Source organism: Anarhichas minor, unplaced genomic scaffold (assembly GCF_050575085.1).
Source record: "Anarhichas minor isolate MPS153535 unplaced genomic scaffold, ASM5057508v1 ptg000058l, whole genome shotgun sequence".
Taxonomy (NCBI): Eukaryota; Metazoa; Chordata; class Actinopteri; order Perciformes; family Anarhichadidae; genus Anarhichas; species Anarhichas minor.
The window spans coordinates 9725718-9752456 of record NW_027466504.1 but is presented as its reverse complement, the minus strand read 5'-3'; the positions used below and the strand labels follow the sequence as shown (position 1 = coordinate 9752456).

Below are 26739 nucleotides of genomic sequence, written 5' to 3'. Positions count from 1 at the left end.
TCTTTCAAACGCATATTGTAGACCCTTGTGTCTGCTTCTCTCTGAAAAGTCTTTTTGCAAAAATTTGATAATATTTCTTCAGGGAGTGCAGTTAGTGACAGTTTAGGCTCCATGAAAGCTCTGACAGCTTGACGGAGTAGCAGCGAGGGGCAGGGCTCAGCGAAGGGTCAATTGAATGCATACTACATGCAACAGTACGTACTTCGTAAAGGCAGCTGCAGTATGAACTAAAAGTGAAAAGAAAAGTAAGCAGTGCAAGTTTCATCGCAATCCATCCAATAGTTTTTTGGGGTTTTTTTACGCAAAATCACAAAATCACAAGTAGAAGTACCTTTCCTTTAAAATACTTTGCTCAAGTAAAAGTAAAAGTACTTGTGTAGAAATGTACTCGGATAAACGTTTAAAAAAAAAAGAAAGGTCACTTAATTAAATTACAGGCTACTGTGAGTAAATTGCTGCGTTTCATTTTTTATAAAGGGGTGAGGGAGGGCCAATATATGACATATACATATTAAATTAAAGAAGACATTAACATTTTACCATACAAGCTTTATACACATCACACCATGGAGCCATTATGTCCAAACCAATAATGTATTCCTTGACTAGAGATGTCACATTTGCAGCCGTTCTGATTATCAATTATACAACGACCCTCCTTAGCTAAGGCTTGGCCTTATTATAATTAATCAGACAACTTAAAACAGTTAAAAAACAGACCAACGATTAATACAAAAAGTGTATGAACACAACAGACAGGTGCACTAATTATTAAGCAACATAGTCAATAACCTGCCACTTCTTTGAATTGACAGCAGAAATAAATCATCGCCAAAGCAGACTACACAGATAAACAATAAACTTCAGCAGCCAAAAAACGCACCCAATGAAAGCAAAGGAGAGACTGCAGAGATGTCCCACACCGGGTAGCTGCACACACGCGCACACAGCGTTACGTTACTCACCTGTCTGAACTCATTTTGCACGCTTCACCTTCTCTGCTGGTTCGTTCACTCTCGGCCTCGCTGTCCCCGTGCAACCAGCTCGAGCCGCTCCGTCTCACTGCGCTCCTCGTAGTTTTCAAACATGTTGTGCTGCAGAAAGCTCCGCACCGCACCGTTAGCATTTCACCATTTAGCGCGATACCGATACCCCGCGCTCACCTGTTGGGTGCGTTTGATTTGGATCACTTAGCGTGCTGGCCGGTTGGTGCCAGGATTAATGAATGTACATAAAACCCTTTTTTTATTACTTATACCGAAATGCAATGGGCCTAATGATATAAATATCATATATGAATGTCATTATTATCTGTAACGAGTGTTACTTCAAATGTAGAGAAGACAGAAAATGTTCCTTTAAGTATTTAAAAAATACTTTAAAATGTAAAAAGGACTTTGTTAAAGCAAATGTCAAATGTGTAATTTGTTGCTTCCACCCCTGCAGTTAGGCAGTTCATCCAATAGCTGTAAGAATATGGTGAGAAGTGGTGGACCAGCAAATATCGTCATGCTGCTGGCAAAAGATGAGGTGAAATAATCTCACACAATCAGATTTCAGCTTGTTTTATGGACATTGTCATGTTGGGACAGAAACTATTACACAGAGGCAGTAACAGAGAGACGTTTACATGTGTTTGCATTTGCATTGAATTCTGAATGTCAACATTTGTTATCAATTGGTCTGTAGATCCAGTATTAGCTGTTGTGCCATTCAGTGGTAGAATATTTCTGGACAATATGCTACATGGGCATCCATAGTTCCTTTAAATTAGATTAAATTGGAATGTTATTTTCATACGTAATGAGAAACGTATAGAAATAAAAGAATCCACAAAAGATTTTAATGTGCAGATTGCTAGAACTTGTTATACTGTATCTCCTCACTTAAGCATTATTATAATAAATGTTAAACCGAAAAAAAACATTTCTTAACATGAGTTCCAAGAAAATGACACAATAAACAGAATATGTCACCAAAGAGACATTATTCATTTTTTAAATTTAATTTTCTATACAATATATACAGTAGCCTCAGGCCATCTTCCAAACTCTGTTCATAAAGTAATTCTTTCAGTGACTTCAAACGCAGTGGATTAACCTCCTCTGTGTAACACCTTAACCAGTGCATGTTAAAGGCTTACGTGGAGTGTGAGAAGTGTTTTCTCACTGCCTTCCAAAATATCCCGCACAGCTTGTCAGATATGTGATTGACAGGTTCGAAGACTAATGATGTAACGGCACACCATTAGATTGAACTCCTTGTGCCGTATTTAGCCACAGCATCATCTTCTGCAACACGAGTAATGCTGAGATACTTGGACTTGTAGGTTTAGGTGAAAAAGAAGACGGATGCAGTAAAGCGTAACTTGAAAGGTGATTAGTAAGACACAGAGAGACAGTTTTGTTCGTTTCACCCTGTAGTGAACAGAGTGGGGAAACTGATGAACAGCATCTGTTCCTCTTTAAATATGGGAGGCAAAAAATTAATTATCTCTGCCTGATATTCCAGCACTTCCCTTAGAATCCTCTAGTTATTAGCTAAGTGAAATTTATTAAAAGACGCTTGAGTACTGCGTAATGGAGTTAATCCAACAACGTGTGTATAATCCACGCAGTAACATTTAGCACCTCAAGCTCTTCCATGTACAGTAACTCCTTAATGTAAAGGCTTCTGTTTGGATTAATATGGTAAATCAAAGCAGATTGGAATTGTAGTACAGCGTGTATAGTGTAAAATCAGGCAGGGTTATTTGGCATTTTTTGGAGTAAATGAGAACAACACTAGTTGTCATTTGTTTTGCAGATGGATTCTTGTTGGCATCGTGACTTTGAGCCGTATGTCTACTTAAAAAAACAGTGGAACAACAGAGGCAGAAACAGCAGCAGGTAGTTGAGTCTTGGCAGCCGGGAGGCAAAGCTGGTCACATTGCAGTCATCACCGTAGCAGCAGTGAACTCTGACACCCGGTGCTCTGTAGCCCTGGCTGTTGGCCTGACTGCAGAAAGACTTGTAGGAGCACGACTTCATCACCCCACCTGACAAAAGAAACAGACAGAAATAGAAGTCACTGGTGTAGCAGCTGCTTTACACTGACCAACCAATATACAATTTATGATTTGATTTTGATTTTCTCCCTTTGTTTATGGGTGTCAAGTACACACTACCACGTGTCTGACACCAGAATTTAATCTGGGAAAACTGTAGCATCTACAATGTGTCATTTACAGACAGGATGATGGTCTCTCTTCTCATTTTGTAATGATTAATAAGGTACATTTTATGTGAAAATCGAATGCAGGATTAAATTACAGAGTTAAGTTAAATTTGTGAAGAGGAATGGTCTCGGTGACATGAACACATGGTGTCCTAATTAAGGATAGTGATCGAGTAGAGGCAGCAAGGCTCTTCATTTCAAAGCCCCGGACCCCCTGCTGGCTGGGATGTGTCTCCAGACAGCAGCCTGTCCTCCATCAAACACGCACGCACATATCCTCACACACAGATACAAATAGAGCTTTGTGTATCTTTATTGTCGGTAGAAAGAAAACTAGTAATAGAAAGGCTACTACACTGTCACTGTTGGACTCACTGTCATGGCCCAGTACCACAGCGCAGGCATCAGAGTAGCTGGGACAAGATTTGGAGCCTTGCCGGTTGCAGTCGTCGTTATTGGAGCCCATACAGGTATAACATTGCAGAGCCCCACCTGGAGGACACACAAAGGAAATATTGCTACAGTGCATGCTTATTACTAAAGCAGTACAATAAAACATCATGGCATGTTGAGGGAAAATACTGATGCCTAATCTGATTTTTCACCAAATATCTCAAAGAAAACAATTTTTTTTAAAAGCCCTGTGTCGGATGTTTTGACTTTCTTCAAGGCATGAATAGTCTGCCAATGTCACTGCTGCAATTTTTGTCCTTTCAGAAAAACATTTTGAAGACAGCCAGCTGCAGCTTCTCTGGCATTGCATTACGGCATTATCCAGATAACTCGTTCACATTTATCATAGATTCCGGTCCATTGTTAGTTAAGATCATGCAGTGTCACACAGGCGACTCTGATCTATGACGTTGTCCCACGGGCACAATGAGAGTAAAGTGAAAAGAGAGCACTAATTAATCACTTCCTTCACACAAGTTGTCCCTAAATCAAGCAAAGAATTGAACAAGTGCTCTCAGATTTAAAAACACATTTTTCTAAACTTCAGCTAAAGCTTCAGGGGCCCACTTCAGCACATAAAGCACGCAAATGTCTTTCTAAAGCTCTCCAGAGGAGGGATCGCTTATTTGAGAACGAGCTGACCTTTGAAATAGCAGTTGAACGCTTCCTTTTGAAAACCCCCATCCTTCTCCTAAATTGTAAAAGGGCCCTTCAGAAACAGACTTTAATGCTGCTTCCTAAGAGGATCAAACCAAGCTGGGCTTATAGGAATCATCATGACTTCAAACATTCTCTGTAGCAGCACATCTCTTGTCTTGGCCATCAAAATAACCTCCTTCAACACCAGACTTGTCTGTTATCATCCGGTTATCCGAAGGACAGAAAAGTTGATCAGACGCTCAAAGTGTTGTGTCAGTTCAGGTAAAGACCAGTGAGGTGAAATTGTCTACACAAGCCAGCAAATCAACTTAATCAGAAACAGTAATAAGTAATATATTGCTAAAATATCAGAGTTTTAGCCCTTTTACAGATAAAAGCGCAACTTTAAGAGTAAAGCAATAAAAACAACAGCAAACCAAAATGTATTTTGAGCGGTTGATCTTTTTTCTTTGCTTCCTGTGTGCCCCTCTGTATGTTGACATGACATATAAATGCCCCCTTGCTGTTCGCACTTGACCCCAATCTATCTCCACAGCGCAGACGCTCCACACACATGCTATAAGTATTAGCCTCCAGGCCTATTAAGAGATTAGTTGTGGGGCTTGCATGCTAGTTACAGAGGAAGATGACACACCGAAAGCAAAACTCAGGAAAATTACCAGAAAAACAGCAACTAGCAAAGCTGACATAATGTTGTTTTTTCAAAACATGCAAGGACATTTCGAAAAAATAAAGATAATTGCAGTGTTGTTGTATCCAACATAACCTGTCCTGATGTCTGAGAGCAAAGCTACTTTGGACAGATATTCACTCAATGGGTCCCTGCCTCTCAGGAGATTACAGAAATACATATAAAAAAAGCAAATGCACACTAGTACCTGAAGGTAGACACCAAGCAATGAAAGGTGGACAGAAGGTAGAGGGGACATCTAAAGGGGAGGAAGGATGAGGTGAAGATAGAAAACAATAAAAAACTATAGTCCTTACTGTTGGTCGCTAGCAGGACTAAAGAAAGCAGGAGCAGCGGACAGTACTGGACAGCTCTCATGGTGCTGGTGGTCCTCGGTCGTCTTGATCACACACTAAAAAGCAGTTTGTTTGCTCCTAAAGCACCCTGAGCTTAATCTGCTATGAGATGAGCTGATACCCCTCCTGTACTGACTAGGGGATTAGCAGCCCCTCCACTAGGGCCCACAGCTCTGTGTTGAGTGTCAATAGTTGCTTCTTCTGCCTGGATGGGCAGAAGGATTCGTCACTGCACCATTCACCACTGTGCTGTGGCCACACCCATCCCGAGTCTGGCTCCTCCCTCTATTGTCCCTGTCTCCACATGTCCAGTTTGATCTTTGAACTTTTACTGGCATTGTGTCCCTACAGATGTCCATTTGGTTCCTTCAGTGCCAGGCTAATTTGCCACAGGAAGCTAGTTGTCCTGTGACGTACAAGTGCCAGCATGCGATCAGTATTCGGACACATTTTGCTGATGTAGATGCCTTAATGTACTTTGTATGAAATGTTCCATCTACTTCAGTTGGACATTTGGAAAGATTAACTTCGTATTAAAAGTTACAAATCACATATTCTACCATTTCAGTTCCAAGAATTGCAGTAAATAATTTTAGGTTGTCTGTCTTCTGTCTCATTGAACTTATTGAACACTGCACAGCTCTGTCAGGTAAAGTCAAGTACTGTTCAAGTTCAGTGACTCCACTCGTCATGTTCTAAATATGTTCTTTCAAACTGGATGTTATTCAACACTATTTGTTATTTACAAGTGGTATAGTATTATTTTCATATGAGACAGTGTGATCCTTGAACGGTTGATGTTTAGGCATGGTCTGGAGGTTTGCATTTATACTACTGACACTTTAAGTGGAAGAAATTGGATTTTAACAAATCTATCTTTTACTTTCAGTGATCTATTTCAAACTCCCGTGCAGCTGGGATTTTGTAGCTGGTAGTTTATTGGTTATTATGGCAATAAATGTGTTTACGATCAGCCTCACAGCAATTTCTAATGCTATTCTAAGTGTATTTCCCCCCTAAATACAAATGTATGTATATAAATAATAGGATTTTAATATATATTACCACAATTTCAGTTTTTTCCACATACCATCTTACCCCTGATTGAGAATCACAGATCTAAAGTAAGAGAAAAGAAACCCTAAAACAATATCAGAAAACCATGATCACAACATAATCCTGATGTATTGGTCATGCCAGATCAACTAAACTGATACAGTGTGCTATATTGCCATCTTTTATTGCACGTTGTAAGCAGATGCTGTACAGCAGCTGTGCAGAAAAGTTATTCCTCAGTGTGACACAACGACCACAGCAGAACTAGGACATATCCATCCAAAATTAAATTACTCCTGTCATGACTGAATAAGGTCACAATTAGTTCGCTTTATATCAAAATAAAATCCCAAAAAATAGTCGCACAATTTTCATCGAGAAAGCTATGACAAGTATGACAAATATCTACAAGGTCACATGAGGGAAGCGTGCCGAGGATGACAGAGTAACTATCAAAAATGCAGAGGAATCTTTTTCATACTTGGAATTTCCTACAGTATATACAAACACATAACATTACAAGTTCTCCTTTCTCTCCATCATGCAGTAAGCTATATTGTGATAGTTTGTGTTCTCTTAGTGGTGTATGCACAATTTTATAAATTAATCTAAATCTCTTGTTACTCTTTTTCAAAGTCTTATATTTTCTCTTGTATCAAGAGGAGACAACAACAGGAACGGGTCAACAGTCTTCTCCCTCAGTGGCTTTCATGGCAACATCATTATAGATAATTTAACCGACAAACAATGCTCTCGCTTTCCCACTATCACACACGCACAGACACACTCATTAGTGATATGATACATTTTCTTAAACTTTAAATCAGACCCCTGATACAGTACGATACACGGACACATCAAAAATGTACAGAGTGATTAGGGGGAAGTCGTTCCTGTGGATCCTGTATACACAAAGTCAGTTTGAAATTTAACCCCCGAGACCATTTTGGCCTTAAATGTCCATCAGTCCTTTGAAGAGTGTAACACATTTGTTTGTGTCTTCCCGCAACCACTCCTCTTCTCTGTGAGATTTGGCCTGGGTGTGGTGTGATCGCTAACTCCTGCCCATCTTGGCGATCAGCTCATCACAGATCTTTGTCAACTCCTCGATCTCTTTGTTCTGTAAAACAATTGCAAAACATTTTAAATAATTGATATACTTGTCCGCATGGATATTTTTGAATGATTTCACATCCCTTTACACCGCGGGACTGAGGAATTCAGACTGACCTTTTGCTCCAAAGTGCGCTCCAGAGATTCCACCTTCATCTGCTCCTTCCTCAGACTGGCCTGGTGGGCGGCCTGCTCCTGCTTGGACTTGGCCCGCACATGAGCTATGTCTCCATTGGCCCTGGAAACACACAAGTGATACAATGAGAATCAAGTCACCTCAAGCCAATACAGTATGAATCTCTAGAAATCAATAGGAACAGCATTTGCCTATATCTCAACATATTTTAGCTCTGCATTATTATTGTGTAGTTGGTGTATTTCCCATTGGGGGAAATAACACTGTCATGGTGGAATAAACTCCCAATAATGAGACCCACCTGTCTAGTTTCTCCTCTGCGTGAATCTTCAGGGCTTGATAGCGCTGTTCCTCCTTGCGGACCCTGGACAGATACTCCTGAGCGCATTTCTTCAGAACCTCTTCATTCTGAAGGGAGTGGGAAGTATTTGAATTACTTGCCATAAGGATTTGTCAAGCAAATTTTCAGATGACTTACAAGGCCGGTTATGCTGAAAAGATTCATTAGTTGTGAATAATGTGTGTCAGTCACCTTGCGGAAGCCCTCCAGTACATCTTTCATCTTCTCGTAACGGCGGAAGAGGTCGGCCAGAGACTTTTCCACGGAGTTGAGGTCGGCCAAGGCCTGGTCCTTCTCCATGATGAGCTGCTGGATGGTGTGGTGGGAGAGAGACTTCTCTTTCTGGTCATCCTCTGATGGACACACACAAATATACTGCAGATCAGATCACCAGTCGGTATGTACTGAAGAGTCTGCTGTACCGGGCACGTATACAGACACACATACGTACAAACAAACACTTGATTTTCTGACAATATATTATTAAAATGAATTTGTGGGTTTGTGTGATTTAGCAGCCTTTTATACTACACTATACGAGTAAGCATGCAAACAAAAACACTTAACAATGGGAGAATCAAAGACGCCTGTAAACCATAAAAACAGAACTGGCATTTTGGCTTCCAGGTCCTTCATCTTACGAAGTATTTCAGCCCCGTCCCAGCTTTCCCTTTCCTTTCCTGTCACTAGCTTAGACATGACCAACCTGCTTAACGCACTAATTCTGCAGGAATGACTTCTGCTACAGTGCAGGTGTGCATGTAAAGGTTCTCAGTATTCATATGTACATGTGTATGCTGTATTTAATATCAGCAACTGAAGGATTACATGAAGTAAATGTCGAATGACTCTTGTTACCCATTCAAAAAAAGAATAGAATCTCAACATACAGGATGAAATGCAACAAAATGGACAAACAAATGTCACTGGATGAGGTGAAGAAAGTGAGCACATCTGCTCCCTTCTCTGACGGACAGGGGTAAACAGATGTGAGCTGACACAAACAAGTGAAGGAGAATTCCGCGTTACTCACCTGGCATGCCTGTCAGGGTTATCAAATAGTAAGGGGAGCAAAGATGGGAGCAGAACAGAAAAGAATGGACTGTGTTAAGTCAAGCTGGGAGGGCAAGGCAAGTGAGAGAGCCGAGTGTTAGACACGGGCAGAGACAGATTGTTCCTTTTTGTGACAGTGCTTTGAATGAGAGTAAGAAATTAGACACCAGAGGACGTCAAATCATCAGGTGGCGAAGAAGGTGAGAGCAGGACTAATGCAGAGAGGGAACCTGCAGCGTGATTTAATGAGTTCAGAGAAACTGGACACACGTGGGCTAAAGGTGAGCATTTCCCCTCCAAAGACGTCAGGATTCAGTTCATATTACTCAAACATGAAAGCAAGCACATGGCAAAGCTAGCTTGAGTGAGAGAATAAAAAGTGTACTTAATTATCTGAAATCTGTGGCAATAGAGTAAGGCACACAAATACAGTATATACTGCTCAGTTTGCAAATAAACAAGCGTAGCAAAAAGTAGTGTCAGAGGTTGGGGAACAAAAGTAATTGGTTTGAAATAAATTGCACGTGTACTGAAAAGACAGAGGGTCCAGTAAGGTTTTTGTTAGCAACTGAGCACCTGTATTTAACACTGAACTCACCTATCATCTGTGCAATCGTCTTCTCATACTCTGCAACAATCCTCCTATGGATGAAAAATTGTGGATTATCAGTATATGGAAAGGGTTGTATTAGCATGACAAACTATTTCAAAGTATGCAAATCTCTAAAACAATATAATTGTGTCCAACCCGTACATTTGAACCCGGACACCAACGAAAATGTCTGTTTGTTGGCAGGATGTTTAAATAAAACACATATTGACCTGGTTGGATATTTGAAAGACAGATGTGGATCTGGTACTTCTGATTTGTGCTTTCTGTCATAATTTTGATATTGCATTCATATGCTGGTAACATCTGATATTAAAAAGTGCAACTTAAGTGTAAAATGTGCAATAAGATATTTTCTTAGAATTCAGGTAAACGACACCGTTATCCAGCCTGCAACTTTAGATAATAGGATTATTGAGTGACTGAAGAGTTTTAAGCGCCCTAAACTATCCTTAGCTTTATATCTTTTATCTATTTGCACTATGTCCAGTTTCCATCTGAGTCTTAAAGCTAGACGTTCCCCCACACTCCAAGCCAAAGAGCAGCAGGGCCCAATAGGAAGCCTTGTTTTAGCAAAAGCAGGTTGCCAGAGGTAAGAGGATTGATTAGCCATGCCTCCCCCTTAGCCTCTTAGCCCCTCCTTATCCTGAGCCCAATCAGTCAAATGAAGTAAGCTCTGTCTTATCCACACTAACTGAGCTGGGGCCAGCTGGACCCACACACCCACCACCTGCTGACAGAGAAAAAGGCCTCACATCGCCATCTCCTTGAACCTATATTTGTCGGATATATATTGCTCATCTGTAGACGTAAATATGAGTGTAGTTAATCACAGTTTCAAGATATTGGTGGTGTATAATCCAAATGACACCTAAAGCCCCGAGAAAATGTCCTCATGTATCATTTACATATATCATAATCATCTATAACACTCATGCTGATAGTAGGACTCAGATGGACTTCTTTAACTGGATCTCCATTCTGCATTAGCTGTGACTTTGTTTTACACTTAAAGCAAGATAAACCAATTGATAGGTTAAACGGTGATAGGCGGAGTCTGACAACAAGACACTAAGCATCCTGACACAGTACCACCGATCAGAAACACAGGGAGGTGTTAAGTCCTTCCTGTAGTGTATGGGTGGGACCTCACAGTGATGTAAGTGATGGCAACCCAAGGTGCTACTTCCTACCTCATCTCCACCACTTCCTGTCGGCTGTCTTCATACTTCCTCTGCCACTCCAGCACTTCTTTCTCCTTTGTCACGATCTGAGGAGGGTGACAAAACAGTTAGGTGTGTGATGTTGAATTAATGCATTGACAGCATTTCTGACTTGTAGGATGAAAAGAAAGAGTCTTGGGCGCACCTCCTCTCGTGCGATTCCCAGCGAGTGGTCCAGTCCTCTGGGCAGGTGGGGACTCTCCCCTTCGATGTAGCTGTCGGTGGTCCTGGCGTACAGTGAGTTCTTGGACACGCCGCTCTCTCCTGGAGAAGACACGTCTCTGTGCTGCTCACAGGAGCCAAAGGAGAGGCGGGAGAGGAAAGGAAACATAACCAGTTACAAACCAGACTGAGCCAAAGATGGGAAACCCTCACTGTCGGGGCCACACGCATTCCTGAATCAAACCGCAAGGCAGCTTTAAACTACATCAAAATGTAAAACACTACAAAAATCAATATATAGATGAGATTGGCTGGTGATGCTCCTGAAGACTTGGTCAGCTGCCACATGATTGGATGAAACAGTCTTCATTGCCACAGTATTAGCCAAGTGATTTGGCTGATGCTGCCCCCAGCTGAGCGGTCAGCAGCTTGAATGTGATTGGGTCCAGGCAAGGTACACAGGAAGGAGGGCAGCAGTTGATACAGCAAGGGCTGCATCATATACAGGAGAGGGAGGATAAGGTAGCGGACTGGGCAGCATGGGAAATAGATGTTAGTCTCATGTTAAGGCATATTTCAACATACTGGTCTCGCCTGTTGTGGCTAGAATCATAGTGTGAACTGTTACAGCAATGCCCCAATTACTTTACAAATACTTAAATTTGAGGTGAACCAGGAAATTCCCAGGATGTATCGCTAGAAAGACTTTAAATTTGGATACAGTGTTGAGGTGTACTGAGAGACACTACAAAACAAAGTATGTATGCATGTGTTTATGAGACCATTGCAACCTATGACTCTACCAACACCAACTCCTCACAAAATTCATCATATCAAAATGTAAAAACAATCCTTGTTCTAGCACCATTTTTGTTCCCTTAAAACTCTGCCCTGAAATGGATTTAGTCATCCTTGGGAGAGACGGATTACGGGAGGATTTGATGAAGTGGTCGGGGCTCACGGGGGGACAAGAAGCCTGAGATCCGCTAATATGCTGAAAAGAGAGTGTTTGGTCTGGCTAGAGCAGTAATTCCATTGTTCCACTGAAGGTAAAGACCGGTCAAGTTCAGGTTACCATGGACCTCTTTTGCTTTTAGTCAGGTGCTGATTGGGATTACCCTTTCACTTCAGTGAGGTTTAAACAGAAATTTAAAGAAAATCTGCCAAAACCAGGTGCTGGCATGACTCACAGTAACTTCTATTTAAAGGTCTGTTTTAAAGAGACAATCCTAATAAAACCAATAAAAATGCCAGTAACATAAATTGCAATGAAGTATAATAAAGCAACATCCGTTACGCTGAATAAATGTACTTTAGGGGGTTGAGGCTCCTATTGACCACAACCTAAACTGAAATGCCCCAATCCATCAAAATAACCACAATTTCTACACTAGAATACTATCTTCCCCAGGTTTGCTGTATGTCTGTACATGTGTATTACTAATTTGATGAAACGCAAGGCCCACAAGACTGGGTAAAAATGCAAAAGCCACTTTTGGGCACAATTACTAATTGTCCCTCAGTAGTGCATATTGCCCATAGAATGTAGTGGATGTAGCTACCGTCACGTCACCCATTGGTTTGTGGACTGCTGTTTTGAAGCCATCTTGGTCTTTTACAACCTGAAGTGACACGAGAGGGAGGAGCTAAATACAACCGACCGCTGAACAAGACATTTTATGGCGACCAAAACAGTTACAATAAACTTGTATAAACTGAAAACACAGTATGAAAGAGTTTAAGGTCTAAGACAAAAACGCAGACAACTCCCAGACCAGACAACACTGTGATGGCTCCCTGTCAATCACAAGGTAGCCACGCCCTAAAGCATGCCCTACTTTTTGTCTATTTTACTCTAAATGGGACTATAATTTCCTCAATAAATATCACGCAGTGAGGTGATAAATCAAGTAAGAAAAATGGTCATTTTCTCATAGACTTCCATAAAATCTGACTTTCTTTCAAACCGATGAGTCGCCCCCTAGTGGCAATTAGAAAGAATGCAAGTGTAAGGCACTTCCACATTAGCTTCACTTTTCAGACCAGGAGGTTGTAGCCTGATGTTACTGCAAACATTTGTAATGAATGAAATTACCACAAAGTAACACACACACAAACAACCATCCCCGGGACAGTTGCCCGCTTTGCCCTGCTGCTAATTTAGTCTTGTACAAAACTCCTTTACCAGATCATCCTGGATCACATGTCAAGTCAACTGCAAACATTTTAAAACACTTAATGTAGACCTAAGGGAAAACTACTTAATGTGAACAAAAAAGGGACAACTGAAGACACAAGACAAAAGCTACGTCATACAGAAAAAGAAGCCATTAGTAGACTACTACAAGAGAGATACTAGATATGACTGCAGAAAACACAACTCAGACAAATTGGCTTACAGGGACAACGTACAGCTATGGTAGGCTAAAATGTAGTGAGACCTGGAAAAAGATCTCAGACTTCTGGATTTCTGGGGTCTACGGGAGTTAGAGTTTACAGTGCAGTCTGTAGCCATATGGACAATTGTTTTGCTTCTGTACTCCAGCACTAAGTGAGTATAGGGCTGAGCGTTAATTAAAAGGCATTTACATTCAAATTGGGTTAACAGCACTGAAGGAGCCCTATTATTTTCTGCACTGTACAAAATTGGAGGTACTATTTATTAAAGGGCTGTGATTCCTACACTCTTAACCAATGCGGATATGAACACCTTCATTCACCATCAGCCCTTAACTCTCATAGTTACTTTAAATCTAGTGTGCTGGTGCTCTAAGCCAAAAACAAAGAAAAATGTGTTTATGGCCAAATACTTGGACTGCACTGTAGTTGGATCAAGGCCAAGACAGACCACAGGGGTATATGTTACTCTTACTTTGAGTAAGGGTGAACCGTTGATATTCCACCGCCGAGTGCTGGGTTTCTTGAGTCGAGACTGTAAAATGTGTGGGACAACAGCATGAGACATGGAGGGATAGAAGCGCCTGTCCTGCTCCAACTCTTACCAGAGTTTTTCCACTGACCGTAAAATGTAGATTCACCACTGATCAAGCAAAAGATCGCACTCTTCTTCTACTGTATGAAGGCATGTGCTGTTTCAGCACAAGCCCTTCAACCAGCAAAATCACAAAGTTCTACCTAAGATTCCAGCTAAACTTGATACTGTCACCTACCTGATGTATCTGTTTGTTAGTGCTGTTAGTCTGGGAAAAGGACCGAATCACAACACAAGAATGTGACTGGGATTTTGGGGTGATGACAGCAAAGCATCAACAAATACATCTGGGAGAGTTATATTCTCATAACTCCTCAGCGGCTGATATAATCTAGTGTGAGACATTCCCAGTCACATTCATGCTCATGTAAGCTTCTCATGAACACGCAACATGCATGTTGCCCAACATGCATAATAAAGGCAAAGGGACGAAGAAGGCACAGCACTCTGTGTCGCTGAGGAGACAACCTGGAAGAGCTCGCTGCTAGTCGGGGTGGGAGCTTTACACGTTAAGCCATGTTAAAGATTTCATATGTGGGGGATTGTTGAAGAGGACTGCGAATGTAGCGGTGCAGCCACCATGTTGATAAGGCCATGAGCTCACAGTCACACTCAGAATGGTGTGATTAGGGGGAGGGGGAGGCAGGCTGAGACACACTCATGCACGCACACTACAGCCACGCACACGTGCATTTCACACACACCTGCTCTTCTATAATCACTCATTCAAGAGATGCATCTTTCCTCCTACACACACACACACACACACACACACTTGCATACAGCAGGTGCAGGTCTCAGCGCAGTACCTGGGGGGTTACAGTGGAGAGGGAGGGGCACTGAGAGATGGTTTTGGCTACCTGCAGAGCCTCTATCCTCAGGGCAGCAAGCACCAGCTCCTCCTGGGCCGCACACATGGGGGGGTGGGGGATTGATGGATTTCAGGGGTAAGGAAGGGGGTTTGCGGCCCAAGGATGAGAGAGCAAAGGGAAAACATATAAAAACTTGAGTTGAGCGCACACACTTGCTGCTGCTACATTTCACACACCATCGATCTATTTTCCACAGTAAGCTAAAAACTGCAACTGAGGCATAGGACGTGAGAAATGGGGAAATGAAAAGACAGGATGTAGTTAGGTGGCAAAGTGAGAATAACGTGAAAAAGACACACAAACACATATAAGGGTCACAAATGGGCCACCAGATGTAAGGTTCATCAAGAGGGGTCACGTCTAGTCTGTCAACACACCTGTAGTTTTTGGGCGAATGCGGTGGGGTTGGTCTCAGCCAGGTCAGGCTCCAGGTACTGCAGGAGGTCGTCACACTCAGACAGCCTGTCTAACAGAGGCATGGCCGGGACTGGAGCAGGGGCCTCCACAGGGCCCTGGTAAGGGGACTACAGGGGCACCGGGAGGAGTAGGTAGGAGGGCAGGGGTCAGCATGGCAAAGCAAAGCGCTGAGTGTTTTGAGTGGCGGCATCGGGAGCTGTGTCACTAAGTTCAAGCTGGGAAGCTAGTGTGGCAGACTGGCTATGTGTCATCAGTGACAAGGCTTTAATGAGAATCACCATGACTGATGGCGCTCATGTTGGAAGGCCAAGTCACGGCCTTCTAATAAAGCAAGTGCAGTGTGGCACTCTCCCCCCTCGTGACGAAACAATGACATGGTGTAAGTTCTACAAAATCAAAGCTCACAAATTCTCCTCACGTGATGGTGACAAGACCCAGCAATGACAACGTATGCGATAACTGCTAAATGAGTTTGACTATTTACACAAGCGCTCGGCTCACCTGCTCATCCCTCTCCGTGCTCTGTGTTCGGCTGAGTGCATCGCTCTCTCTCTTCCTGCCCTTGTCCCCAGCGGAGCCCTCGGGACCAGGCCGGGAGCTCAGCACCGGTGCCTTCAAACCCGCTGTTATCTGGGCCTCCATCTCCTCGAAACTCCTGCTCAGTGTGGGAGACAGAGAGGAGAAAGGGAGGGAGAGAGAGGGACAAGGCATGTCATTTACTGTATATGATGGATGAGTGGAGCAGCTGAACTGTATGCGTTATGCAATCCAAATCATTCTGGTTCACAATTAGCAATGTAGATAGTATACTGTAGCAGTAAAGCACTGACAATTGCATTGTAAGACTTACTACATTACACAGTGAACATACAATGTAATCAAATACTACACAATAAATACACGGAAATAAACATGCAGTAGAGCAGTAGAAGTGTGTTGTACCCTGTGTAGGGGGAGCTGGGCTCAGATCCATGTGCACACGTATTCTTGGTTAAGCTGTCAGATACTGAGTCCAACTTCAAGTACAAAGACGGCTTCTTCACAGACAGTGGCTACAAGACACACAAGAGAATAAAACATAAGCTTTCTGAATTCTAATTTTAAATCACGTATATAAAACAAACCAGTGTTAATAAAGAAAGCAGCAAACATTCGATCAAATACTCACGGGCGAAGCGGAGCCAAGCTTCTCCATGTACTCAATTTCATAGTCTTGCACTAACACAGAAAGACAAAACAAAGTTTTAGAGGCAGAAGAAGAAATGGAGGGACATTTCAGCCAGTGTTGAGCTCTGTACTGATGAGGTTAGAGGCTGAAGCAGGACTGTCTGTTGATTATTTCATCTCTGACCCAGATGGGTTGAGCCACACAGCCCCTGGGAAAAGGAGGCTCTTCTGTAGGTCAGAGTGCAGTAGAGAACAGGCTTATTTCACTGCCACAACAAAAATCAATAACATTGCTGGATGAATGAAGAGTAAAGGGGATGGTTGCTGTGCATGACGGTTTATCCAAACATAAGCTTTGAATGTCCTTTGAGCGCCGCATGTCTGCGGTATGCTTTGATCTCTGTCAGCACTTATTTGGACACATGTGGCCCTGGGGCACAAAGAGGAATCCAGGAGAGTCAGACAGCTGAGCCTCACCTGGAGTCTGGGGAGGAAGACTGTTCTCATTAACAAAGGAAGTGAGGTCGCATGGCTGAGGGAAGTCTTGCTGGTCAGAGTTCAAATCCGCATCCATGTCGTGCAGGGCGGCCCACTTGTGACTGGTGGAGGAGGCCAGCTTCTCCTCGTCTGTGGCGTGGTCGTCCTGTGGGCGGAGGGAAGGAGTTTCATCTGTGGGCGTAAGATCCTACAGCACGAAGAAGGTGCCAATGACAGAATCGGAGGGAAGAGGGAGAAATACAGGCAGACAACAGCGAGAGACTCAAGTGTACAGAGAGATGTACAGGTATGAAGCATTAGGTACGCACCTGGGATGGGTCAGACAATGGGGATTTCTTTGGCGACCTTTTCACTCTGAAAGTAAGACTGAGAAAAAAGAAAAACCATCAATCGTCAAGATCAAGAGTCACTCAGCGCCTTCAGTACACAACTTTATTAGATCTGTCTGTCACTGTCTAACACCAAGTATTGTGTACTAGCGTCATATCTCAGATGTGTGTATAGCCGCAAATACTGAAATGTAAACCTGGTTGGGTACATCTGCTTTTTTCCTAAAATGAAAACATAATTTGCATTGCGTTACAGTACCACTTACTGTAGTCTTTGTGAGGGTGTAATGAACAGAACAGTGAAATGTTCCTGACGAGGGTCAGTAATGGTAGTACTTGAATGTTATGTTATGAATAGTTTACTTTCCACACAAATAGATAATAACACAGATCCTAGAGAGGAATGTGTTTGGTAATATAACAGGTTAGTTAGGACATTGATGCATAATCTATTAACTGTAGATTAACTGTTAGTGCCTTTTACTTTTGTGACTTTAGTTTTCAATTTATAGATCCCCAAAACATAGATTATCAAATTTTAAAGGAGTGGAAGTCCTTGTATAGCAATTTACAACAGAATGCATGATCCTAATTAAAACTATAATCTAACTATAATCTAATACATCTGAGCAGAGAAGGTCTGTTTTTGGCCCAGTATTTTATGGTTAAAATTCTTAACAGAATTAATTAGTAATTAATATAAATGGGACAATAATCCCCCCCCCCCGAAAATATGTATATCTAGAAAAATGATTATATAGTTTTAGCTTTTTCAACAATAGCCAAAAATGAACACAAGAGGGAGCACAAGCACCTTCTTTGGTACAGACTAGCAGACTGGACACGTGACAGTTAACACATTTCTATGACAAAAAAAGATATTTTGTCAGCTACAGGAGAAAAAACGTAATGGGACATTTTACCATGAAACAGAATTTGTTCCAATATTAACTTTTGGTTTGGAGAAAGAGCTGATAGTAAATTATAGAATCTGTTCGAAATGTTGTAAAGCCTGGCAGCAACACAACAAACTCAATAACCCATCGCAATGTGTAAAGTTTGTCATTCGACAGCACCTCATCGAACACTGTTGCGCTGACCTCTATTGGAAGGATTCAAGCCTTTTACGCTGCTGACCACACCCATCCGTAATGTAACACTGCACTTTTGTGCACTCTGCTGTATAGTACTAGGCTGAATGAGTATATTGTTGTGTGAGTAGTAACTCATTAATGATGTTTGAATGCTCTTTGAACATGTAAACTCATATATAAGCAATTAGATAATAGACCAAGTATGGCTATTCTAATTGTACTATGACGTTTTTCAATTGCCATTTCATAGGCATGATTGTACTGTACATAATATAAAGTTACAAGAAAAATATGAAAACAAGTATGTCCTGTTAAAATAAACAGGATTGAAAAGATTTACATGGAATAGTGGGCACAAGGGATTGTGATGTTTCTGTTAATAGGAAGAGGGACAACAGGGCAACATGCTGCTATAAAAGGAGCCACGTGGAATTAAGAGTCAGAGGGATGGATGGTTGCGTTGTCCCTGTACTTACAACGGACAACATAGAGAAGACACACCCCTGGACTTCCTGTGACATATGAGAATACACAGACACAGGTGACAGAGAGACAGACAGAGGACACTGGCATAATAGACAAGAGGATCACATACAAACACAGACTAACCTCACAAACAGAGACGCTTACATTCCTTCACATGAATACAATGTTCTGTAAGTGAGTATGGACTCTCCCGTAAATGTGCGGGCCCGGTGGTAATAGACTGTGAACTTACGATTTGATAGGAGTTTTCTTCTTCTTGCCAGGTTTGTTCTGATTTTGGTCCTCCAGTTCCCCAATGTTGTCGTTGTCATTTTCATTGTCATAGTCATTGGATGACAGTTCGAAGAAGGCAGAGGCCTTAGGAGGGGAGTTGGCCATCTTATTAGAGGATTTGAAAGGGTCCTCAGAGTCATCAACGTTATTGGTGTCGAAGGAATAAGACGGCCGGGACAGTTTGGGGGAGATGGCGATGCCTTTCTTAGAAGTAAATGGATTGAAGTTGGGTTCATCCCACTTGTCAGGTTCCAACTTGTAAGAGTCTGTAGTAGCAGGGATTTTCTCCTCGTTGCCATTGTGGGTTGCTGGGGGATGGTTGTCCAGCTGCTCCGTCTGCACTTGAGGGGCCTTCTTCAGCCCCAGCTTTGGTTTCCTCAGAGGCATCTTCGCACCGGGCTTCTTGCCCACTCTCTTGGGTGGGGGGGAGGCCTGGTGTGACGCCTCACTGCCCTCCTCAGAGTAGTCAAACTCCAGCCTTACTGACTGACGCTTGGGGATGATGGGTTGCTCTTCAGGGTTGCTGATTGGCTCTTGAAGAGGAGCTGGGGGACACGGCTCTACAGAAGAGACAGAGGGACTCTCTGGAGGGGTAGCAATGGGGGCACACACGGGGCCTTTACGACCCAGAATAGGGGAATTGGCAATTTTACTCCCTCCAGTGCTGAAAGGATCGATGCTCTCAAAATTATCTGGATCCCAATTGTAGGAGGTACTAGGGGGGATGGGGGATTCGTCTCCGCCTGTTGGACTACTCGCAAGAGGGGTATCCTCCTGGCACAAGGGTAAGGCAGGGATGACAAGGCTCTCCTCTTGGCTGGTGTGGTTGGTCTCCTCCGGCAGGGGAGGAGGAGTCTCCACTCGGCTCTTCCTGGTTCTGCGGAGGGTTCCTCCAGGGCTGGGGGTTGAAGATCCCCACTCTGCTTCCTCCTGAGGCTGGAGAGGGCTGGCAGTTCGAGGCTTTGCGCGCTTCTTGCTCTCAGGGGTGCTGATGGATGAGGCTGGCTTCGGACTCTCTGGGTTGGAGTTCTGTCTGAGAACAGGCTTCTTCTTCACAGACCCAGGATGGACTTTCTTGGGCCTGTGGAGTGTCCCTGGAGCACTCTCGGTGCCTACGCTGAAGGATTCAGAATGTGGACGGAAGCCTTCCACTGAGGAACCGTCCAACAGACTAGCACTGTCTAGTTCTCCTCCCTGGAGGCTGAGTGAGCGGGTCAGATTGTGACTTGTTGAATCTCCAGTAATCTCGATGTTGTATTGGCCACTAGCTGCAATGGGCTTGTCCTCATCAAAAATAATGGACGGGGAACGACGTGTGGCATCAGCGGAAGACAATTCCGAGGCAGGATGACTCACTGATGTGTCTGCTACTGCAAAAGATGGAGAGATGTAACGTAAAGAGGTTTTAGCTGCTAAAAAAGGCATAAAATCAAACTGAAATAAAATTGAACTGGTTCATGGTTGAGATGCAGGTGTGAACGTGACAGCCTGCATGGAGATAAAAGCTGCTGCTGGCTTCTGACACATCCAGTTATAGAGATGAATGTGCAATAAATAATTTAATAAGAGTCTCTCAGTTGGATAGAAATTAACAACAATTAACCACATGAGAGAGAGAGAAAGACTGAGCCGATTGGTCAGCCTTTCCTAGATATCCCAAAGCCCAAGATGCTTGTCTCAGCAAACAGATTGGTCCACTGCTTTATTCCACTAGATGGCGCAGCAAGACTTTCTTACACCTGTTTTTTTTTTTTTTTTTGATGACGGTGTAACACAGCATCATACGCACATCAGGGCATGATTTTCTTACCCTACCTTTGTCATCGGACGTTAGTTGCTGGGTTGGGGGATCTATGGGAGAAAGAGCCTTCACTGGGGTTGTGGCTTCAGGGGTCTCAAACGCTCCATCAGAGTCTGAACTCCTATAACAAAAGATGAGCATACATCAGACTGACATCACTTGAACTCTAGTGACTGTATCTGGATTATTGACGCCATGTGACGGTGAGCTAAACTTCTCTCCTTCAGACAGCGGACATCACGAATGATACATCTTTCTCCCAAGAAAGCAGTTCCGATACTGTTCTTTAGTGCTTCAGGTCGTGAGGGCAGCAGGTGCAATTTCCAGCAGTGTGTATGTGTTAAAACAAAAAAGGCCTTCAGGCTAGTGTGTGTTTCGGTTTTCATTTCTTGTGGACTTTTATGGCTACAAATGAAAACGCTGAATCTGCAGTGAGGCGACAGATAATAACACATCTGGGACACAGGATCACCTTAACACACACATGCAACACCCATACTCACACAAGACCACCTCAAGATCTACATCACAGATATGAAATAGATAGGGAGAGACTGAGGGGAACACTGAGCCGCACACTCAGTCCAAAACTGGAGAAATTACCAATTTCTACATGACAATAGGCTGTAAATGAAAATTACAATGTTATCATCCTGCGCAAAAGACATATTGATTGGTTTTCCTCAGCAACAAACAAATATATACACACACACACACACACACACACACACACAAAGCGAAGCTCACCAGATAAAACTGACTACTAAGGTCCTCCTGTCTCACCTCTGTCTGAACGGTTCCGTGGCAGAACTGATCATGCTGTCATGACGTGAGCCCCAGGACAGACTCCGGAAGAGCCCCAAAGCCGGATCCGAGCCCGGGCTGTCCCCGTCTCCTGCTCCTCCCAGCAGTGTGTCCCAGCCCCAGCGAGCCCACTGCAGTGGCGACAGAGCCTGCCACGTACTGACTGCCATGGCTGTCGGTGGGCTACACCTCTTCGCACCACGATGCTACTGCCGGACACACAGGTAGACACCCACAGCCTCTTCCCGAGATGACGACTGAGACCACCGGATCCAACCTTCCCTCCGTCTCTTTTACTCTACGGTCTAATATCTCTTTGTTTTCAATCTACAATCACAGTCCTTTCACGTTCCTCTTTGTCATCTGTAGCCACATCAGTCTGTCTCCACTCCTCCCCAGTAGATAAAGATGCCTCCCAGTCTAAAGGAGACTGGCTGCAGAAGCCCACCGCCTGCAAACTGTATATTCTGTCTCTCTCTCTCCCCCCTTTTCTCTCTCTCTCTCTCTCTCTCTCTCTCTCTCTCTCTCTCTCTCTCTCAGCCTCCCTCCCTCTACCCCTCTCTGTCTCTTGCTCCAGAACCATGTTGTTGTATCCACACGGAAGAAAAGGATGTTGCCCACCAGTCAAACCTGCTCTAATGAAGCTTGCTCATTACATATACCACCAGTGCATTTGATACTCATATCCTTTGTGTGTCCTTTTTCTGCCTAAATTTAAATTCAAAATTAATTAAGCAAATGTAAGTTTTTACATTTGCTTAATTCATTTTGGTCATTGCAAACACACACTCAGATTGTGCTGGACAAACCCAGGTCACTTTCACAGACGCACAGAAACTGAAGAAACGTATATTTTGCAAACACTGTGTTGCTATGGTAACAGGAGGTTGCTCCCGCAATAAGTTCCACGTTGGAAGTAAAGATGGCGGCACACAGTCCAACACACACAACTGGGGATTGCCTAACTAGTGAGGTCCAGTGAAGTGTTGCATGATATAGAAAACTAACTAAGGCATGCTGCAGATTTTTGAGGCAAGAAGCTGCTTACACACACACACACACACACACACACACACACACACACACACACACACACACACACACACACAGATTGTGCTCGACACATTTTCACAGACACAGAAACTGAAGAAACATATCTTTTGATAGCTACTGATATCTGAAACAATTAAATGAGTATTTTGGAATAAACAATATGAAAAAGGCAATGGTTAGAGGAAGCTGCCATCATTGTGGACCCCTATACCTCTTTAACAGTAACGCACAAATACAAGAGCATAGACAGGACAAGAGACAAGTTAAATGACACCTCCATGTCCCTACGCTATATTGATCCAGCTAATCCATAGGGATTCAGCTCAGGGCTTTGCTAGAGCAATTGAGCATTATATGGGGGTCCTTTGTCACACACACGCAGACATGGATCAAATAAAAACCTGTAGTATGAAAGACATGGGGGGCCTGACACACCATCTAGTCATCAATATGCCCGATGCAACCAAAATACAGAGCTGGGACAACACTGTTTATAGAGGAGGCTGGTAATAAAATTATTTTGCTGTCATTTGCAATACGTTCACTATCCCTGGGGTCACACCACAGCAGAGATGGAGGTTCCTGTAAGCCAACAATATGGCAAGAGTAACATATTCTGCTTGCGCTGCAATTTGCTCCACTGACAAATCCAAACAATACATCAGGCTACACAAGCTCCAACATGGTATAAAATTATATTTACTGCCTGTTTATTACAATGTCATATATTAGATCCCCCGCTCGAAATCCTTTAAAAAAACATCCAATTCTTTGGAGGGTGGAATGATGCAAAAACAAGACAGCACATGGCAAAGTAAGGAGCCAGAGCTGTAATCTCTGTGAGGGCCCAGTGTGTCCCAGCAGGGTGAGACTGGTCTGCCTGGAGATCCATCTGGATCATAATGTCAGATGTCAGATAATGCCTTTGTTTTGTTTTAGTAGATAAAAGCTGCTCCTTTGAGGACAGATGGAAATAAAACTGAAGACAGTAGGATAATAAGGTGATTAGGGCTCATTTCATTGATCCGTTCATGTCCTTGCAGAGGACATTTTTCATTTGACTGCAAACACTGTGTTGCTATGGTAACAGGAGGTTGCTCCCGCCATATGCTCCACGTTGGAAGTAAAGATGGCGGCAGGCACACAGTCCAACACACACACACACAACTGAGGATTACCTAACCAGTGAGGTCCAGCGCATGATATAGAAAATAAATTAAGGCATGCTGCAGATTCATGAGGCAAGCAGCTGCTGCATCAGCATTATTCTGTTCACAGACCATAAACTGATTTTTATTCTACTCAGCTGTTCCTTGCAGAATGGTTCATATTGATTATCTGTATTCAAATTTTAACAATTGGCATCTAATAGACTATATATATTCTCTATATAATTATACATTGAAATGAGAGCTGTAATTAAAGAAATGAGTAGCGTAAATACAAATCAATCTAGGAATGTCTTCTGTGTTAATACAGTCATATTTTTAGCAGCTCTTATGTGACTCGGTTGCAGATAAAACATAGTAAGGGGATAAGCAGCGTGCGGGCGAGTAGTCACGGTATGGGGGCCAATAGAAACAAAGGGAGCAGCAGTTAATAGCAGCCTCTCACAGGCTGAGATGACTGCCTGGAGACAGAAGCTCTGCAGCGTGAGGCAGGGAGACGCTCCATATCAGGCAGCCACACTCTCTCTCACAGAGTCTCTGCTTCCAGCAAAATCCCACTCGACCTGCCGAAACAGCTTTCACAGCGCTGGAGGGAGAGCCATCGCCCGCCCCAGGGGAGAGGAGGAACCTCGGTTACACCGACATGTAAACCCAACACCACCTGTCTGTCCTATATATGCACATCGCCTACAAAAGGTTTGAAGATGTTGGCACTTATTTGCTCTTTGCAAAATATGCTAAATCTGATGTCAGAATTTCAGAGTGATAAAGACTCAACTGTGATTTGATGAAAGCTGATGTAAAAGTAAAGGGATAGATGAATGGAGGCAGGCTGCTGGTCTCCAAGCAGCTGTGTGATTAGCCTCAATGGATTAGCTGCCGCACACCCCCTCCATCGTCTCTCGACTATCTAACTCCTCTAAACCCTGGACTCAACTATCATCTATTTCTTTCCATTCAATCCTTTACCTGTAATTCCCTTGCTTTCCCTCACCTTCCGCTACATCACTACAATTAATCATCCCTTTGTTTTCTTCTCCTCATTTAGCGATCCGTCTCTGCTGTTTAGGTGCTTTCAATATCAAGTTGATTTTTGATCTGCTGCTGGCCTTTTGGGCATTAAAGAATCAGTAGTGCCTGTCTGTGAGGCATGAAAATGGGCGACGTGGAAGTTTAATGTATATATGAAGATGTCACACGCGTTGCTTTGCCAAATGTCAGTGACAAAGCAATGATTAATTAATAAAATGTACAAGTTAAATTAGATTTGATCATAAAATGTACATTTTCACATGCCATTAGGAAGTAAATATTTCACAGCATGTACTTTGATTGTATGTTAATAACCGTAAATGTCTTGTTTTGCTATGTTTTGTCAGAGGGTAAAAATAATAAAATATGGAGTTGTACTATGAGTCTCTCCTATATCGTATACACAGTATACAGTCACTCCTATGAGGTAGAAATAAAGAGACCAACAGAGGGAGCTCCTGTGCTTTTATCCTTCTGATGAATGAGTGTCTGGATATAATGTATTACATCATAGGCACTAAACACCCTGTGAAACATCACAACAAACTATTTGCGTTTTATAAGAGCCTCTTCGGACATAGATGTGATGTGGCGAGCAGGGAGAAACCTGTAGATGCTTTGTAACGGGGAAAAAGAGCAGAAATCTGCTTTTGTTTTCCGCAAATGATTCATATGGAGAATCACTCTGTACCTTTCGACAGGTCATAAAAACAGTGCAGATGTCTCTCATCCAGACTGACGTCAACTCTCATCTCTTGTATCCCTTCATCAAAGAAATCCACTCAGTCTCAAAACAAAGAAGCCACTGAGGAGAAAAAAAGAGTGTCAGACTAAGATAATCTCTCCGTGTAATACCTCATCCAGCCTAATCTGAGACTTTGACAAGCAGCAGATGGCACATGAAAATACAACAGGCCAGGTCTGTGAGTCAGAGCACCGGTGAGGAGGGGGTTCAAATATCTCTCCATTTTGAAGATGAGATCAGATGCCATAGGTTCATTTAGTCGTATACCAACCCACCATCAGTGCAGACACAAACAAACTGGACCCTCATTTTAGATTCCCATGAACTCAGTAAAAGCCTAAAAGCCTAAAAGCCTGTGGACACAGTGCTTTAATTCAGCCTGAACTTTGCTGCTGATATTCTTGGAAAAACATTCAGTCCGCTGAGGTCTGAATTTAGCAGAGCTTTGAAATTAAAAAAATGACTTATGTATTATGCTATAAATCATTAATTTCTACGTTACAGACAACCCACACACACATGCAGTCACTCTATTTCCCTTATCCCTCCCCTGTTTCCCCTGATTCTTCCTCCCCTGTGCAGTAGTGTGTCTGAGATATAAATAAAACACAGCAAAGTGGAGCACTCTTGCTACATCTCTCTCCCTCTAACTCTCTCTCTCTCTTGCTCTCATCCACTGAGTTATCTCCCTCCACCCCCACACAGCGTGCTCTATTTCAACACCCGTCTCCAGCTCATGCTCCCAGCGTGGCAGTCTCGTCCTCCCTCACACAGAACAAAACATCACCCCACCAGCCTCCCGGCGGCACCTACTGCACTCATTGCCTAGTTCTGGTTCCCACAGGCTCACCAGGAGAACTTTCATGTTTCATCCGCATACAGTCGAGGCACGCTGGAGCACATGTGCCTGCACACGTGCTCCGATTCTTCCATCCCTCTTTACATCACAAAAGCAAACA

At 43.1% G+C, this 26739-nt stretch overlaps 2 protein-coding genes across 4 annotated transcripts in view; both read right to left on the bottom strand.

Moving 5' to 3' along the window:
• Positions 1 to 2843: 2843 nt before the first annotated feature.
• Positions 2844 to 5377, bottom strand: ly6pge (lymphocyte antigen 6 family member pge). The gene is made up of 3 exons (XM_076076970.1): positions 5317 to 5377; positions 3592 to 3708; positions 2844 to 3037 (listed from the first exon to the last, which is right to left on the bottom strand). Exons 1-3 carry the CDS (start codon positions 5375 to 5377, stop codon positions 2844 to 2846), a joined length of 372 nt encoding a protein of 123 aa, XP_075933085.1.
• Positions 5378 to 6579: 1202 nt separating this feature from the next.
• The window catches only part of tacc2 (transforming, acidic coiled-coil containing protein 2), a 35314-nt gene continuing 15154 nt past the window's right edge, over positions 6580 to 26739 (bottom strand). The window contains exons 4-18 of one of the 3 annotated variants that reach the window (XM_076076821.1): positions 20992 to 21098; positions 19136 to 20546; positions 17303 to 17360; positions 16974 to 17139; positions 16498 to 16547; positions 16272 to 16381; positions 15831 to 15984; positions 15290 to 15436; positions 11032 to 11172; positions 10857 to 10933; positions 9652 to 9695; positions 8193 to 8353; positions 7962 to 8068; positions 7642 to 7762; positions 6580 to 7531 (exon numbers count right to left, since the gene is read on the bottom strand). In XM_076076821.1, coding sequence (XP_075932936.1) covers positions 7466 to 7531; positions 7642 to 7762; positions 7962 to 8068; positions 8193 to 8353; positions 9652 to 9695; positions 10857 to 10933; positions 11032 to 11172; positions 15290 to 15436; positions 15831 to 15984; positions 16272 to 16381; positions 16498 to 16547; positions 16974 to 17139; positions 17303 to 17360; positions 19136 to 20546; positions 20992 to 21098 — 2920 coding nt within the window. In that variant the 3' untranslated portion in view covers positions 6580 to 7465. The remainder of the gene's footprint in view (positions 7532 to 7641; positions 7763 to 7961; positions 8069 to 8192; positions 8354 to 9651; positions 9696 to 10856; positions 10934 to 11031; positions 11173 to 15289; positions 15437 to 15830; positions 15985 to 16271; positions 16382 to 16497; positions 16548 to 16973; positions 17140 to 17302; positions 17361 to 19135; positions 20547 to 20991; positions 21099 to 26739) is intronic. The other 2 variants (XM_076076822.1, XM_076076823.1) reach the window with 2 other exon arrangements.